This window comes from Carcharodon carcharias, chromosome 6, assembly GCF_017639515.1.
Source record: "Carcharodon carcharias isolate sCarCar2 chromosome 6, sCarCar2.pri, whole genome shotgun sequence".
Lineage (NCBI taxonomy): Eukaryota > Metazoa > Chordata > Chondrichthyes > Lamniformes > Lamnidae > Carcharodon > Carcharodon carcharias.
This window is the reverse complement of record NC_054472.1, coordinates 78,229,592-78,248,315: the sequence shown is the minus strand read 5'-3', so window position 1 is coordinate 78,248,315 and position 18,724 is coordinate 78,229,592. Positions and strand designations below refer to the sequence as shown.

Below are 18,724 nucleotides of genomic sequence, written 5' to 3'. Positions count from 1 at the left end.
AATTATTAATTCTAACTTTTATTTTACACACAGTCCAATCTGCTAACTGCCAGACAAGAGGACATCAAATATGCACATTCAAAAAGCCAACTTCACATTGTCCAAGGTAAATAAATGATGCACTGATCTGTACTGAATTTTGTTTAAAACTGTAGTTTGCAGCTTGTCTTCATTCCACCCCTGACCCTACCACCTATTCCCGAATCTTTGGTTTTGCATGCTCTGTGCTGTTCCTGGTGTTGTGCTGCCAGGGTCACCATGTCTGTTTTTTCGGAAATGAATGATAACGTATCTGCTGAACAAAATTTCCAGTTCCTCTTTGCCCATTCTAAAAAAGCAGCTCACTGTTTAACATCTCAGGCAGCTTTGTTGAGATTGATACTTCAAAAAAAAACACTTTAGGAATTAAATAAATTAAGTTACAGGTTAAAAAAGAAACAGAAAATGCTGGAAAAACTCAGCAGGTCTAACAGCGTCTGTTAACATTTCAAGTCCGTATGACTTCTTCAGAGCTAAAGAGAAGTAAAACTGTGATGAGATTTATACTGTTTAAGGGGGGTGGAGCAGGTGAAGGTGGATAGAAGGCCAGTGATAGGTGGGGGCAAAGGAGAAATTGACAAAGATGTCATGAACAAAAGGACAAAGGGGCAATGGTAGTGGTATGGGCTAAGGGAGATGCTGATGGTGGCATTAAGGTAAGCCCACCGACTCCCGCAGCTCCCTCAACTACAGCTCCTCACACACTGCTTCCTGTAAGGACTCCATCCCATTCTCTCAGTTCCTTCGCCTCCTTTGCATCTGTTCCAATGATGCCACTTTCCAAAACGGCGCTTATGACATGTCTTCCTTCTTCCTTAACCAAGGTTTCTCACCTACTATGGTTGACAGGGCCCTCAACCATGTCCGAACCACCCCTCACGCCTCTGCCTTCGTGCCTTCCTCTCCCTCCCAGAACCATGATAGGGTCCCCCTTGTCCTCACTTTTCACCCCACATTAACTCTGTTTTTCTCTCCACAGATACTGTCAGACCTGCTGAGTTTGTGTAGCATTTTCTGGTTCTTTTTTTCAGGTTTACAGCATCCTCAGTATTTTGTTTTTATCTTACAGGTTAAAATGCTGAGTATTAAACCACTAATATATCCACTACTAAATCATGTGATTTTAGAATTTTATAAATTCATTCAAGGGGTATGTGCTTCGCTGGCTAGGCCAGCATTTTTTGCTCATCCCTAATTGCCCTTGAGAAGGTGCTGGTGAGTTGCCTCCTTGAACCCCTGCAGTCCATGTGGTGTTGGTACATCCACAGGGCTGTTAGGGATGGAGTTTCAGGAATATAACTGAGAGACAGTGAAGGAATGGTGATATATTTCCAAGTCAGGATGGGTGAGTGACCCAGAGGGGAAATTCCAGGTGGTGGTGTTCCCATATATCTGTTGTCCTTGTCCTTCTAGATGGCAGTGGTTGTGGGTTTGGAAGGTGCCGTCTAAGGGCCTTGGTGAGTTTCTGCAGTGCATCTTGTGGATGGTGTACACTGCTGCCACTGTGCGTTGGTGGTGGAGGGAATGAATGCTTGTGGATGGGGTGCCAATCAAGCAGGCTGTTTTGTCGTGGATAGTGTCAAGCTTCTTGAGAGTTGTTGGAGCTACACTCATCCAGGCAAGTGGGGAGTACTCCATCACACTCCTGACTTGTGCCTTGTAGATTGTGGACAGGCTTTTGGGAGTCAGGAAGTGTATTACTTGCCACAAGATTCCTAGCTTCTGACCTGATCTTGTAGCCACATTATTTGCATTTTTTTGTATTCATTCAGGGGATCCAGGCTTCAAAGGCTGGGCCAACATCTATTGCCCATCCCTAGTTGCCCTTGAGAAGGTGGTAGTGAGCAGCCTTTTGAACCCCTGCAGCCCATATGGTGTGGATACGTTTGGTTGAATGGCTGGACCAATTTAGTTTCTGGTCAATGTTAACCCCAGGATGTGAACAGTTTTGGATTCAGCAACAGTAATGTCATTGAATGTCAAGGGGCGATGGTTAGATTCTCTGTTGTTGGAGATGGTCATTGTCTGGCACTTGTGCGCTATGAATGTCACTTGCCACTTGTCAGCCCAAGCCTGACTTTTGTCCAGATCTTGTGCATTCGGACATGGACTGCTCAGTATCTGAGGAGTTGAGAATGGTCCTGAACATTGTGCAATCATCAGCAAACTTCATCACTTCAGACCTCTGGATGGAAGGAAGGTCATTGAAACAGCTAAAGATGGTTAGACCCTGAGGAACTCTTGTAGTGATGCGCTGGAGCTGAGATGACTGACCTTCAACAACCACAGCCAACTTCCTTTGTGCTAGGTATGACTCCAGCCAGTGGAGAGCCTTCCCCTCATTCCCATTGACTCATGTTTTGCTAGGGCCCCTTGATGTCACACCTGTTAATCACGCACACTGCCAAAGGTAAAACTCAGGCCAATGAAAGGTAGAAATGATGTCAAAGGCAATCACACTCACCTCACCTCGGGAGTTCAGCTCTTCCGTCCCTGGTTGAATCAAGGCTGTAATGATGTCAGGAGCTGGGTGGCCCTGACGGAACCCAAACTGGGTGTCAGTGAGCAGGTTATTACTAAGCAAGTGCTACTTGATAGCACTGTTGATGGCCACTTCCATCACTTTACTGATAATCAAGAGTACACTGATGGGGCGGTAATTGGCCGGGTTGGATTTGTCCTGCTTTTTGTGTACAGGACATACCTGGGCAATTTTCCACACAGCTGGGTAGATGCCAGTGTTGTAGCTGTACTGGAACAGCTTGGTTAGTGGCGCAGCAAGTGCTGGAGCACAGGTCTTCAGTATTATTGCTGGAATATTGTCAAGGATGATAGCCTCTGCACTATCCAGTGCCTTCAGCCATTTCTTGATATCACGTGGAGTGAATCGAATTGGCCGAAGACTGGCATTTGTGATGCTGGGGACCTCTGGAGGCAGCCAAGATGGATCATCCTCTTGGAATTTCTGGCTGAAGATTGTAGCAAATACTTCAGCCTTATCTTTTTCACTGATGTGGTGGGCTCCCCCATCATTGAGGATGGGGATATTTGTAGAGCCTCCTCCTCCAGTGAGTTGCTTAATTGTGCACCACCATTCATGGCTAGATGTGGCAGGACTGCAGAGCTTAGATCTGATCCATTGGTTGTAGAATTGCTTAGCTCTGTCTATCACTTGCTGCTTATGCAGTTTGACGTGCAAGTAGTCCTGTGTTATAGCTTCAACAGGTTGACACCTCATTTTTAGGTATGCCTGGTGCTGCTCCTGGTGTGCCCCCTGCAGTCTTTATTGAACCAGGCTTGGTCCCCTGTTTTAGTGGTAATGGTAGAGGAGAGGATATGCTGGGCCATGAGGTTACAAGTTATGGTTGACTCTCTTCACTTCTGGTGTTGTGTGAGGAGTAAGATATGTAAACACAATGGGCTGAATTTTACATCCTGCGGGCAGTTGCGCGCCCAACCTGATCGGGCCTAAAATCAGGCGAGAAGATGTCGAGCAAGCGTCCTGACATCACCGCACACTCGTGTGTTATTTCGCTTGACGGGTGCAAGCAGAAGTCGGAAGCACGCCCGCCAACAATTAAGCCCATTAACGGCGAAATTGTCTCCCAGTTTTCGTGGCCCATCCAACCTCACGGTTGGTGGTCGGGCGAGTCGGCCAGGCAGACTTCACATTTTTCACCAAACCTCATCCAAGGGATGAAATTTCTGCTATGAAATAAAATAAAGATAAACATCTGTGGACAGCATTTTTATTGGCTATATTTTCAGGAGATTGATTCTGATGCATGGATTTTTTTTTTGCAGCTTTTTGAACCTTCATTTTAGAATTTTCAGGCCTGCAGCTTCAGGGAGCTCTCTTGCAGCGCTCACATGTGCCCACGCAAACGTCACCGCCTGCCCACTTCCTGCCCTCACCTCAGCAGCGCTGTGCTTTTCAGTGCGCGTTTCACCCTGGCCGGCTGTTCCAGTGTGAAATTGTGGTTGGGGGCCGATTGCCGTCGGGGGCCCGTTTTCCCACTACTCTCAGGCCCGCTGATCACTTGCGCCCACCAAAGATAAAAGTCAGGCCAATGAAAAGTAGAAATTAATGTCTGGAATTTTCTAGTCCCGTTGGCGTTGGGCATCATGGAGGTGGTGGGTGGCGGTGGCGGTTGGGGGGGACAATATGGTGAGAAGGCCAAAAATCAGTTTCATGCTGGCATGAATGCACAGCGGGATCAGCTAATGATGTGTGCCATGACGGGATGCCAATTCCTTTGGAGGTCAGCGTAAACTCGCCGTGCATCCCGCTAATGAGGTATAAAGTAAGGCCCGACTAGAATCATCCCCCAATGCCGGATTTACCATTAAGGCAGCTTGAAAATGCATCAGCCCAGAACAGGCCTGGGCAAGAGCGATGTGCAGATGTCAGGGCTTATTGTTCAGATTGCAGACATCTGAGGAGCAGAAGATGTTGGAGCCCTACAGCTGCCAGACCCTGAAGGAACACATGCTTCACATGCTGGATGGAGGGGGCAAGGAGTCCAGTGAGGTGGGGAGGAAGGAGTTTAGGGGCGAAGGACTAAGGATGGAGGTGGAAGCCTGGTGAGGCTGGGGACATGAAAGTCCAGCCAAACTTAACAAAAGAAGTTAAGTGAACTTAACCTAAGATTCAGGAGCGGATGAGAGGCAGGGTGTGAAAGCATGAAAAACGTCTTGAAGCTCAGTGATTTTTAGTGATACAGAATTAGCTATTGTACACATGAACTGCTTCAACAATTGATTATCATAATTACGTCATTATAATTACTTTGTTCTATTTCCTGCCAAGCAGTCAACCAAATTGACAGGTTGGCCAACTGCCAGCTGGAAAAACAAGTGGCCAGGAAACCATCGCCAGACACCCTTAGGGATGAGACGTTTGGGGATGGACCTTGGCAATTGGGAGGAAAGCAGGCTCCAGCTGTGAGCTTGTGATGAGGGTCAGCATTGGCTGTGATTGTGGGCTGCAAATCAGGGCTTGAGGCTGGGGGAGGAAGTCACCATACCAATCATCTCAGCTCCAGCACATCACTGCAGGAGCTCCTCAGAGTAGTGTTCTAAGCTCAATTATCTTCAGCTGCTTCATCAATGACCTACCCTCCATCATATGGTCAGAAGTGGAGACGTTCGCTGATTGTGCAATGTTCAATACCATTCACAAAACCCTAGATACTGAAGCAGTCCATGTCCATATGCAGCAAGAGCCGGACAACATTCAGATGTGGGCTGATAAGTGGCAAGTAACAGGTCAGAAACCGGAAACTCTGCAGAGAGTAACTCACCTCTTGACTTCAAAAGCCTGTCTACCATCTATAAATCGGGAGCATGATAGAATACTTGCCTGGATGAGTGCACTTCCAACAACATTCAAAAAGCTGGACACAATCCAGGATGAAGCAGTCTGCTTGATTGCCATTCCGTCCACCATCTTAAACATTCACTCCCAGAGGTGTATACTATGTATAAGACATGCTGTAGCAACTCATCAAGGCTCCTTCAACAGCAACTTCACCCTGACTCTACCGCCTAGGAGAACCAGGTTATGCAGAAGCATGGGAACACCGCCACCTGTAGTTTCCCTCCAAGCCACACACTATCCTGACTTGGAACTATATCGCCATCCCTTCACTGTCACTGGATCAAAATTGTAGAACTCCATTCCTAACAGCACTTTGGGTCTAACTACGCCAGATGGACTGCAACAGTTCAAGATGACAGTTCACCACCACCTTCTCAAGGGCACTTAGGAATGGCAAGGCCAGTATTTATTGCTCAATGATGCTCACGTCCTATTAAAGAAAAAAAAAAGCTGATGTTAGCTGGTGTTGCCACATCTGACTTAGCAAATATATTGGGGCAATTTTAACCTTACCTACCCGGCAGGAAACTGACAGGATTCGATTGGCCACTTGTTTTGCACCTTGGTGGATTTTCGTTTCTATTAACTTCAGTGGACAGCATTATAAAATAGAAAACTGATCGGATCCCATCGGTTTCCTGCCAGACGGGTTAGGTTATAACTTCTCTCTGGAATAGGAAAGAGAAAACTGGACAGTGTACCCACTTTTAAAGCAGCAATTTTCATTTATAAAATATATTTTAATGTCAAAAAATATACATTGAGTCCCTCATGTATGGAAAACAGGCACTGAGCCATGAAAGGAGAGATTAGGTGGAGTGATCTAAAGTTTAGCTGTAGGGACCACTTGGGGTAAATACCCAAGATAACTAACTGTGAAATCATACCCTATAACACCTTTAGTGAAAATACATGTTGGGAGAAAGTTGGAGGAGAAAGTGGCACAGCGTGATTTAGAAGAACTTGTTTCATTGGCTAGACTATTAAGATCTTCAAACATAGCATTGTTGGAATCCATACTGAGTAATTTAGGTTGAGGGCCGTGTAATGCAACCCATAGATCTTTATTGGACACAGAGTGTGTGTCAGTAGATTACTGACTGAGGAACTAAGGATAGATCCATAGATGTTTTAACATTAGAAATAGTGACGATAAGGGCATTAATGTGTCTCAACATATATATGAAGATCTTCCTATAGGACTGATTTTAGTAGAAAATTGTTAAGCGTGCCACTTAAGTGAAGGCAATATTTATTAGGGTAGGAAATGTCTCAAAACATTTTGGTTAAGGATTTCCTTTTGAAAATATATTATTTTAACAGTGAAAATCATCTAACAATACTGACATTGTCACCATTGCTGTGATGATTTTAATTAGACTCAAGTATTGAACCTATGCAATTTGCTTTCTAATTTCAGGATATATTGTCCACAAAATTGTATGCAGGAAAATCCACATTTGGCTCGGGTAATTGGAACCCGTTTCTATTCCGATGTAAGTAGCTGGAATACATCTTGCTAGGTGATTTCTTTCAGTTATTTTATGAAGTTTCAGTATTATATCATAGTTAATGCACTTATGTGTGTTTGTGTATGTGTGCGTATATATATATATATATATATATGTATGTATATATATAATGGGAATTCAATTAACAGTCCTAATGAACAGCACAACATGATAGGCTAGACATCATCTCATTTTTCTCTGATGTATGTTATGACTCCGATTTGTTTTTAATATACCGTTATCAAATACATGTTGAACAAGTGAGGAAAGAAGTCAGTGGAGCACATATCTCCACCACACTGTGTTAAATGCATAAGTTATTACAATTACGCAGCTAGTTCTTGAGACTTTTCACTGCCTGCTCTGTAACTACAAAGCTGAAAAAGAAATCTTTTTATTAAGAGCTCCCATCTCACTGAGGAGACTTCAAACCAATCCATATCCAACAACCTGCTCTGAAAACTCTGTTCACATTTTGACAGCTGTGACAAATTCCACTGCTAAAGCTGAGACAATTCACAACATTCTAAAACAATAGAATGTTTTCTAAATAAAACAACCCACAACATTCTTAAAAGAAGGGCAATTAGCCCTATTTCCCAATGTTAATAGATCCATTAAAAAGATCCTGGATCTGGATCTTCATCTTCACCAAAAGCTAATCAGATTGTTGGACTTCTGTGAGACTCTGCATCTCTCTGAGTGCTGGCATCTGGAGCCATGATAGCAGCAGCTATAACCTGCATGACAAAAAGCTGAGCTTGCATGACTTCAGTCTGAGCTTCCACTGTAGCACTCAGGCTTTGAGTGGTTTCTGCTTGTGCTGCAATGAGACTTTAACCATCAGATGCTGCATCATGGTTGGGTCTACAGGTAGGTCAGTAGAGTTGACTATGACTGCCCCACTGAAAAGCATGAGCTTCAAGCCCCTTGCAAGGCTCTGTGAAAGTTTGATCCCGAGTCCTGCATGCTCCTTGATGGTGACCACAGGCTTTTTGGCAGGCCTACCAAAGCACCAAGCATTCCACTGCAGCGAGTCCAGAGGGAAGCATGCTGCAATGGAGCCGGACTTCAAGGTAAGTCCTGGGCCTCATTGGGAGCCAGGCTGGCCAGGGATATGGGGGGCCCACTGGAGAGGATGAGGGAAGGGGAAATGTGGGAGGGTGAATACTTTGAGGGGAGGTCACTCCCAATATTCAACCACCAATCCACCAGGACCTGGCTCCAACCTCCACCGCCGTGGGTAAATTCGCAGCAGAGTGGCGAGGCCTGGAAATAGTGCTGCTGGCATGGTGCCCAATTTTAAGGCCTATCCCTGGGGTATCATAAAATTCTGGCCTATGAGTTAACCTCTGCTGTTAACTGTCTGCTATACACAAGATCTTACTTTGTTTGCCTCTGACCCATAGTCAAAGTTTTCAAACTCTAGCTTGTTGAAAAAAATGTAGCAGTCTGTTCCCAGGCAGAATACACTCATGCAGTCAAGCATTTGCTGTGGTTTTTGGAAGCATCCAGCCTCTTTTCTTTTGTGATGCCATATATTGTTCATACATCGTATTCTTAGACGGGTGCTACCACTGCTACCAGTTTGTGCTCTGCACCTGGGTAACAACACTTTCCAGAGACTTCGGACTCAAAACCAAGCCAATATTTGTTTATTTATTATTGCTCTTGTTTGCCAAAACTCTGTGGAAAGTTTTGCAGTCCAGGTATAGAGAACAAGGGAGCCACAGTGATGCCATCCTTTCCAGAATGAATGAAGTAAAGTAAGTCATATCCATGGGTGGCAAAAGCATGTAATGTTACAAGTGGGAGTTCCCCAATTCAAATTTACTACTTAAAGGAAACAAAATGGATGCAACTTTTCATCTTTAATTCTTTTTTAACCTAAAACATTCTTGGTACAAATCTTTGCCCAATTTGCAAGATTTTATATACATTAAAATTGAGTCTCAATATTAATTTGTAGCACTTGAAGCTTTGCACCAGAAAACACTTAACCCACAGTAAAGTTTCCCTTTTAAATCTGAGAAGTTATTAATCATACGCCTATACAATAATAATGTGTAAAACAAATAAGACCTTAATGGCATTCAAATTTAGTGCTTCATCTTTTTTTATTCAGTGATATTTATTATTGTAATCTTTCCAATATTTCAAGTCAGTTCAGCAGGCCCAAGGTTTTTTAAAAACTTTTATCACCAAATTTAGGGACATTAACTTCAATTGTTACAGCCCAGAACCTTAACTTCCTTGAAATATTGACAGTCTTATGACAGTATTGTCTCAGATAAATTGACAAAAAACATGACTGACTTTTTAATAATTGCCTGTGCAAGATTTGCAGATATGCATTTGCTTAAAAATGGTGTTAGTCATTTCTGAATAATTGCATATTCCCAATTGTGCACCTTAGCTGTTTCTCCTGTTGCTTAATTTGCTACTTAAACAGGATGTTTAGAATTGTGCAAGCTCTTAATCCAAATGTGACATTGAACTTTGCAGTATTAAAAACTTCAGATTTAACCATACTGGATTGTTAAAAAAACATTTTATTACTTCAGTAAGCTCTACAGTTGATTCTTGAATGGGGCTCTCTGGCTCCTCCCTGGTCCCACAGAAATTTTCCCATGTGTTTTTTCTTGAACAATCTCCATTTTGCTCTTCTGAATTTTGCTGAGTGACTTTCAAAGGAGAATGATGAATGGAACAATGTAAATGAGTTCACAATACAGTGCTAAAGAAGGGCTATGTAATGTAGCATGAATTGTTTATACAGTACTGGCTTACAAAATGCATCAAAAATCACATCGACTAGGAATGGCAGTGCATCATAGGAAAATAACTGTGACTGGAATGCAAGATTTCTTCTGTTTGAACACGATTGTGCGACTTTGTCAGGAGTGCACCAGATGTTATGGCAGTACAGCAGCAGAATGTTTGAGGAAATTGACAGCCTATGTTTTTGCATTCCAATTTTCATGATGAAGCCACTCAGTTAACGTCACAGGTTTCATTAAAAATGGCTTGGATCAGGGGCTTGGTTTTCAGCACAGGGTCAGGAATAGCTCCAACAACTCATCGACACCAACACCCATCTAGGACCCTTCACCCCTGCCTGTCCCTCCGTCCCCACCCTATCTTCCAATCCCAGCCCCAGCCATGTATTCACTATACCCCCTGACCTTCCCCTCTCCGACGCTGAACGTTCAGTGCTTAGCAAAGGACTTAGTTTCACACCCTTACGCCCTCATCTCAATGAATTTTGGGCTCGGCACGATGCTGAACTCTTTTTCTGCCGTCTTCGTCTCTGGGCTCACTTCTTTGGGCAGGAGTCCTCTCCCCGTTCAACGGATCCTTTCACCCACCTCCAATATTCTCCCTCCACCTGAACCCCTCCCTCTGGATTCTTACCTTCTCTTGATCTTTTCATTGAGAACTGTTGGCGCGACATTAGTTGTCTCAATTTCTCTGCTCCTCTCACCCATTCTAATCTCTCTCTCTCTGAACTTACTGCACTCCGTTCGCTCAGGTCCAACCCTGACATTGTCATCAAACCCGCTGACAAGGGTGGTCCTGTTGTTGTCTGGAGCACTGACCTCTACCTCACGGAAGCTGAGCGTCAACTCGCAGACACTTCCTCCTACCTCTCCCTGGACCATGACCCACCACTGAACATCAAGCCATTGGTTCCAGGACTGTCACTGACCTCATCTCCTCTGGGGATCTTCCTCCCACAGCTTCCAACCTGATAGACGCCCAACCTCGGACGGCCTGCTTCTAGCTCCTACCCAAAATTCACAAACTGTCCCGGTAGACCGATCATGTCAGCTTGCTCCTGCCCCACGGAACTCATTTCTCATGATCTTGACCCCCTTTTCTCTCCCCTTGTCCAGTCCCTTCCCACCTACATCCGTGATTCCTCTGACACCTTACGTCACATCAACAATTTCCAGTTCTCTGGCCCCAACCGCTTCCTCTTCACTATGGACGTCCAATCCCTCTACACCTCCATCCCCCACCAGGATGGTCTGAGGGCCCTTAGCTTCTTCCTTGAACAGAGGCCCGAACAATCCCCATCCACCACTACTCTCCTCCGTCTGGCTGAACTTGTTCTCACACTGAACAATTTCTCCTTCAACTCCTCTCACTTCCTCCAAATAAAAGGTGTGGCTATGGGTACCCGCATGGGCCCCAGCTATGCTTGTCTCTTTATGAGGTATGTGGAACATTCCTTGTTCCAGTCCTACTCCAGCCCCCTTCCACAATTCCTTCTCTGGTACATCGGTGATTACTTCATGCTCTCGTTGGGACTTGGAAAAATTTATTAATTTTGCTTCCAATCTCCACCCCTCCATCATTTTCACGTGGTCCATCTCTGATACTTCCCTTCTCTTCCTTGACCTCTCTGTCTCAATCTCTGGTGATAGACTGTCCACCAATATCCATTAAAAGCCTACCAACTCCCACAGCTACCTCGACTACAGCTCCTCACACTCCACTTCCTGTAAGGACTCCATCCCATTCTCTCAGTTCCTTCGCCTCCTTCGCATCTGTTCTGATGATGCTACTTCAAAAACAGTTCCTCTGACATGTCCTCCTTCTTCCTTAACCGAGGTTTTCCACACACGGTCGTTGACAGTGCCCTCAACCGTGTCCGACCCATCTCCCGTGTGTCCGCCCTCACGCCTTCTCCTCCCTCCCAGAAACATGATAGGGTCCCCCTTGTCCTCACTTATCACCCCACCAGCCTCTGCATTCAAAGGATCATCCTCCGCCATTTCCGCCAACTCCAGCATGATGCCACCACCAAACATATCTTCCCTTCACCCCCCCGTCGGCATTCCGTAGGGATCGTTCCCTCCGGGACACCCTGGTCCACTCTTCCATCACCCCCTACTCCTCAACCCCCACCAATGGCACCTCCCCATGCCCACACAAAAGATGTAACACCTGCCCCTTCACTTCCTCTCTCCTCACCGTCCAAGGGCCCAAACATTCCTTTCAAGTGAAGCAGCATTTCACTTGCATTTCCCCCAACTTAGTCTACTGTATTCGTTGCTCCCAATGCAGTCTCCTCTACATTGGAGAGACCAAACATAAACTGGGCGACCGCTTTGCAGAACACGTGCGGTCTGTCCGCAAGAATGACCCAATCCTCCCTGTCGCTTGCCATTTTAACACTCCGCCCTGCTCTCTTGCCCACATGTCTGTCCTTGGCTTGCTGCACTGTTCCAGTGAAGTCCAACGCAAACTGGAGGAACAACACCTCATCTTCCAACTAGGCACTTTACAGCCTTCCAGACTGAATATTGAATTCAACAACTTTAGGTCTTGAACTCCCTCCTCCATCCCCACCCCCTTTCTGTTTCTTCCCCCTTCCTTTTGTTTTTTCCAATAATTTATATAGATTTTTCTTTTCCCACGTATTTCCATTATTTTTAAATCTTTTATGCCCCCCCCACCCCCACTAGAGCTATACCTTGAGTGCCCTACCATCCATTCTTAATTAGTACATTTGTTGAGATAATATCACCAACTTCAACACCTCTGTGTTCTTTTGTTCTTTTGTCTGTGACATCTTTTGATTATCTGCTCCTATCACTGCTTGCTTGTCCCTACAACCACCCCAAACCCCGCACCTTAAACCAGCTTATATTTCACCCCTCTCCTTGGATTCACCTGGTTCTGTTGAAGGGTCATGAGGACTCGAAACGTCAACTCTTTTCTTCTCCGCCGATGCTGCCAGACCTGCTGATTTTTTCCAGGTAATTCTGTTTTTGTTCAGGAACATGATGCCCTGATCATTTCTGGATTCTAATCCTGCACCAGTCTGCGTCATTCATGCAACACTATCTTCAAATGCAGTTGCTCTAATTGGCCTAGAGGTGAACTTGGCACCAACTTAGTGACTCCAAGCTCTGCCAGAAGGTGGTGGCTGCTTGTTGAGCACAGTTGTCAAAGATAAATGGCAACCATTACATCAAGAGTAAATGGTAACCATGATGTCAAAAGGAAATGGCATGATAGGGCCTTGCAGAATGGAGAAGGCCGGACATCAGAGAGCCAACAGCTTTACATTAGGAAGAAGTGGCCAAATGAGCAACGCAAAAAACTGCAGTCAATCTGAGACCTTTGCCAATAATTTACCTACGAAAAGCTTTACTTGATGATTGTCCACATTATAGCCAATGACGTACTTTTAGAAGTGTAGTTTTCACACAACAAGCTCACAAACAACAATGTAACAACAAGTTTGCACATAGTCTGGTTCAGCCTCATACAGTTGCCAGGGAGAGGGATGGAGTCAGTTGCTAGGGAACAGAGTTTATAGCAGGGAGCAAAGAGAATGGCTTCAGCCTTCCCAGCATTCTATTGGAGGAAATTTCTGACAAGCGGTCTGATAATTTTGCGATTGTGGAGGAGTTGCGAGAGGTGTTGGTGAGGTAGAATTGGTTAAGGATGTACAAGTGAAAACTGACAATGTTTTCAGATGCTGTACCTGGAGTCTTTTTCATACTTTTCACTCACGTACAAGATGAGCTCATCATCATAACCCAATAAATGATTTATGTTCTTTGTTGCAACCATAATTATCCATGTATCCACTTTATTGATATTAATGTGGTCAGTGCTCCTCTAAACTTTCTGCTGTTTATCCTTCTCGGGCAGAATTTTCTGCCTGTCGGGCGGATGGGCCCGAGCCAATCTCCTGCAGGCAGGGAGCCGATCCTCGCCGGAGAAGTGGGCCCCGCTGCCATTTTATGTGGGCGGGCCAATTAAGGCCCACCCAGCGTGATGTCCGGTGGGAAGTGCTATGCGCTTCCTGTGCGGGCAGGGGGATTCCCCAAAAGCGAGAGTGTACTCTTTCACACATGCTCACGAAAGAGCGCACATCTCCCTGAGGCTAGGTGCAGCCTCAGGGAGATCGCTTCCACTTTTTTAAATATTAAGAATAAAAATAAATCCCTAACATGTCCCCCTCATGTAACAATGTCATATGAGATGGGACATGGTCATAATTAACATAATAACTTTATTAAAAATTTTAAAACCCTGCATGAAATCTCATCCCACCAGTGGATGAGGTTTCATGTTTTATCTTTTTGCCGCCGGGTCTCCTGGCCTGCCCGCCAACCTTAAGGTTGAACAGGCAGGTACACTAATTACTTTAATTGATCTGTCAATGGCCTCAATTGGCCATTGACAGGTCAGCGGGCCCGCATCTGATTTTGCTGTGCCCCCGCCTTCCTGAAAATTTAAATGGGGCGCGGTGACGTCGGTGATTCCGCCCAACATCATCCTGCATCATTTTACGCGTCAGTGAGCGGGCCCCGCCCCCTGCTCGCTCACAGCAAAATTCTGCCGATCAGCTGCATATCTACTATCCTTACCTCTTTATTTTCTTTACATTCTCACTGTTTTGATCTAAAGACTCACTGCACAAACACGTATACTATGACTTACTTTGCACAATGAAGTTAAGATACCAAAAGCAAGCAGCGTTCCACTTTCAAGTATATTGGCTTACTTTGGATGTCTAACATAATTTCAGAACCAAAGTGGTTTGTCTTTTCTGATGGTTGTGATTGAGGAATGAAGCCACACGGAGACAAATTTATTTCATATATTAATTATTTTAAATTTTATTTTCCTCCAGAGATCCAGTATTTGCAGAGCAGCTGTACACGCCGGGGTCATTCATAATCATGAAGGAGGTTATATTGACATGATGCCAGTTGACAAAAAGAAACATTATTTTGGCTCATACCAGAACGGAATATTCTCTGAAAGGTTGGAACAATAATCTAAAGCAGCAGACTTAGTCAGATGCCAAAGTTAAATTTTGAACAGCAGAGCTTATTCAACTTATTGGCTAAAGAGAAAAAACATAAACAGGCTGAAGCAGGCTGAAACAGTCTGTCCCATCCCAATGTTATACAAAGTGATTAATGATTTCACTGGAGAGTATGGTATGCAGAACTGCCTGGCTCCTGTAAGCTGATAAAACATATCCCTCTAAAAGCTGCTTACTAATACAGTATCACAACAAATATTGTTTTTTTTTATAACTGGTTTACAAAGTGTCTGGACTTCATAGACAAATAAGAATGCTATGGGATGAATTTTGAGATTCATTAATAATTGAGTTTCTTAGTATTGTCTTTGGAATCATCCTGAATATTATTTTTTTAATTCATAGGAACTAAATTCTGAAAAGGCTTTTAAGACCTATTATGCATAAATGTACCCCACATGTAGTGCTAGAATCAAAGATTTCTATGAACATTCTAAGCGTGTGTTCACTGTAACTAAGAAGCAGTTAGAAATACTATCAGCAGAAAAGAAAACCAGCTTGAAAAAATGTTAACTGTATCTATTGCAGCATTTCTTATATTAAGTAACCTCATGGTTAATATTAATGTAAATAAGGTCAGTAATGAGGTTTATTACCACCACAAACCCTGTACATCATCATTTAGGCAGTTTGGAGTATTGATTGGCAGTTTCTGCCATACTAAGTTAGTATGTTAGTAGAAGTGGCTTTTGATGGGGCAAATGAGAGTGGGGTAATGCTCAAAAATACAAATACACTCTTCCAGGTTAAAATCTTTCTTAGTTCTTTAGTTTCAGCTTACCTTACTGAGGTGGTTTATCCTGAAATGATTCCCTACTATAGAAATATCAGCTTTAAGTACAAACTACAGTGTACAGAATCTGTATTTCAGCTCTGCTCAAACCTTCATAACACAAGTAGCTAAGCTGTTATTATTATCAGGCACTAAGGACTATACTGGTTTTTGGCCTAACTTCACCTTGTTCAAAATTCATATTAGTGCTGTATACATAATAGATCATAAGACATGTGACTATGCTCCTTACAATACATCAGACGTACAACATTTTACAAATATAAAAGGAAAATACTGTGAATGCTGGAAACCTGAAATAAAAACAAAATAGACTGGAAATGCTAAGCAGGTCAGGCAACATCTGTGGAAAGAAATATTTCAGGCCGATGACCTTTAATCAGAATTGTTGAGCATTTCCAGCATTTTTTGTTTTTACAATATTTCTGGATCCTTTTGTGGATTAGTTGCAAACAGTGAATATTTTTCTATTGTCTTAAGTTTGAGCCTTTCTAAAAAGACATAAACAGAAACTGTATAAAATTAGATCAGCGATTGCAAAAAATGTTAGTTCTTTGGGAACAGCTATTGAAAAAGAATGTGTATTAATATTTAACTAATGTTTTTCTCTTCTCTTTTAGCCTTAAAAATCCACCTGGAGCTAAAGCATTCAGAATATTTGCAGTCATTTGATTCCAGTGAGAAAATAATCCAGAAAAGTTAGTAAAAGACTTGGAAGAAGCAAAGTGTTTCAACTATTTGCTGTGCTTTTTGCTGAGTTGTGATATTGGCAGAAACAGTGTAATCCATTGCAAACCAAACAGTTCTGTACTATATATTGAAAAAATGTATTGCTGAACATCAGAAACACAGAATCGAGGTACCTAATAAGCTAATAATAAACTTATTAAGTTTGTGCCCCATTTTTAGTTATAACTAATAAATCTATACTTCTATAATTACTGTTATCTAACAGAATGCTGCTAACTCAATGACACAACAAAAAAAAAATACAAAATTCAAATTGAAAAGCAAGATTAGATAGGACTAACCTAATGCTTTATAAACCTGGCAGTTACTCCTGCAGGCCAGGAAGTAAGTCAATTCTAATAATGTATTACTAGTAGAAATGAAAAGTTTGTAGAGACAATGGGGGAAAAATTGAAATTTATCGTACCCATTTTTGGAAGTGAGAAGAGTATCGGGGGAGACAAGCTTTGTAGCACCATCTCTTGTACCCAGTCATTACCAGAAGTGTGCCAGGTCCCAAACTGAAAGCTGGCAACTTCCAAATGTCCAGGGTGAGCACCTGAAACAGGTATTAGGCATCTTGAGTAAGCAAATTGGGGTGCCAAAACCTGTTTTAGAACCTCATACCAATTTTTGTGATCAACTGAGCAGAACTTGACCCTCGCATATTCTGCCCAGCTGATCTGGGTCTTCAGCGACCTAACTAGTGGTCGTGGAAAAGACCATTGGAGACCCACCACAAATAAGGTAGGTGAACCTTTTAATAAATTCATATCTGTGGAACCTGGTAGAAAATGAGTACTCCTGTGTCTGTAAAAGTACCACGAGCTGTTGCCAGCACAGGTATGCCCCCATCCTCTGCTTCTGGTTTGCTCCCCTTTCCTCTCAAGAACTACCTGGAGGTTGGCTTGATGTCAGAACTGGCTGAATTTCTTGAAGCCTCAACCTGTGAGCTGAATTGGACAAACAGTTGGCATCTGCAGATAAAGCCTGATGCCGAATTTCCAGTGGGCTCAGACATTTTCTTCAGATGCATGTTCATTTTGTGACACTCATTTCACACCAGTTTTCGGCACTACTCCAATTTCTTGGTCAATATGGTAATATACTTCACACCTGCATTTGTAAAGTCATTAAATAAAATTCTAGGCAAAGTTAGCATAGTTTATGCACAGGTGGGCCATATAATTTAGATTATAAAGCACTATTTTGGAAAATAAGCTAGCACATTTATATTCCATTATTTGATATGTGAAACATGGTATAAAGGTGCTGGTTGTTTCTATAAAAAAACTATATTGCTTACAGACCACAAATCTGTTGAAAATTATTTATGTTATTTTGTTATCATGGTTAAATTGCCTTTTGTACTCATAACTTCTAAACCTTTTATGATATCTGTCTTTCAAACAGTGCTGTCTGCCATTATGTATCTTTACTACCTCAGATACTGTCCTTGGTTGTAGTATATGTGCTTGCACAGATTTTTTTTCAATTCAGAAAATGCGTTCTATCAAATATTTTGAATTAAAGATCCTAAACAGTAAATGTTGCACCATTATTGTTCAGTGTGCCTTCCATTATTTGTACACAAGAAAGGATCTTTTTCACTGTAACTCTTACCGCCAAACAGGGAAAGGAAATCGGCCCCCATTCTGCCCACAATACATACACCGTTTCTGCGGATGTGCCTGGGACATCGCTGTCAGTGACATCTTAGACACTGACACTGCGTGTGCACGAGGAATGCGCGCTCTGCAGTTGTGGCATCAGCAAACGCAGCTGATCTTTTTACTCTCTGGACGCAGTTTTATTCATCCATACCCATATTTTTGAAAAAAGAATCAATTAGGAGAATAATAAATTTGAATATTTTTAGATTATTTCTAGCATGCTATTTTAGTAAATCTGTGCAAATGCAAATACACTCGAGTCTTCACTGATTATTAATTATTTTTGGTGAGGTTTGGAAGAACTATACAGGAGTATACATATCTCTCTGTAAGGGGGAGATTTTACTCCCTAAAAGATGTTGGGTTTGGGCCAGGTGAGTGGTTAAAGTGTTAAAAAAAACTAAGTCCCACTCCAACCTGCCCACATAACGGTGGTGGGACATGTGGCAGATGGCCAACCCTCAAGGAGGAGGGTTGACACATTAAATATTATATCAAGGCTACAAGCCTCATTAGTATTCAACTTTTTGAATTTGACTGTGAGCTGATAAGTTTCCCAGCCAGCCAACATCAACTTCAAAACAACGCCACTTAGAGTCATAGAGTTTTACAACACTGAAAGAGGCCCTTCGGCCCATTGTGTCCGGGACAGTCATCAAGTCCCTATCTACTCCCATCCCATTTTCTAGCACTTGGCCTGTGGTCTTGTATGCTATGGCGTTTCAAGTGTTCATCTCAATA

The 18,724-nt window shown here is 43.1% G+C and overlaps 1 protein-coding gene across 2 annotated transcripts in view; it reads left to right on the top strand.

Annotated features, from left to right (window-relative positions):
* The window catches only part of LOC121279354 (cysteine-rich secretory protein LCCL domain-containing 1-like), an 89,467-nt gene extending 71,596 nt beyond the window's left edge, over positions 1 to 17,871 (top strand). For both annotated transcript variants that reach the window (XM_041190535.1, XM_041190534.1), the window contains exons 12-15: positions 34 to 106; positions 6,840 to 6,915; positions 14,591 to 14,724; positions 16,202 to 17,871. In XM_041190535.1, the coding sequence (XP_041046469.1) occupies positions 34 to 106; positions 6,840 to 6,915; positions 14,591 to 14,724; positions 16,202 to 16,253 (335 nt within the window). In that variant the 3' untranslated portion in view covers positions 16,254 to 17,871. The remainder of the gene's footprint in view (positions 1 to 33; positions 107 to 6,839; positions 6,916 to 14,590; positions 14,725 to 16,201) is intronic.
* Positions 17,872 to 18,724: the final 853 nt, after the last annotated feature.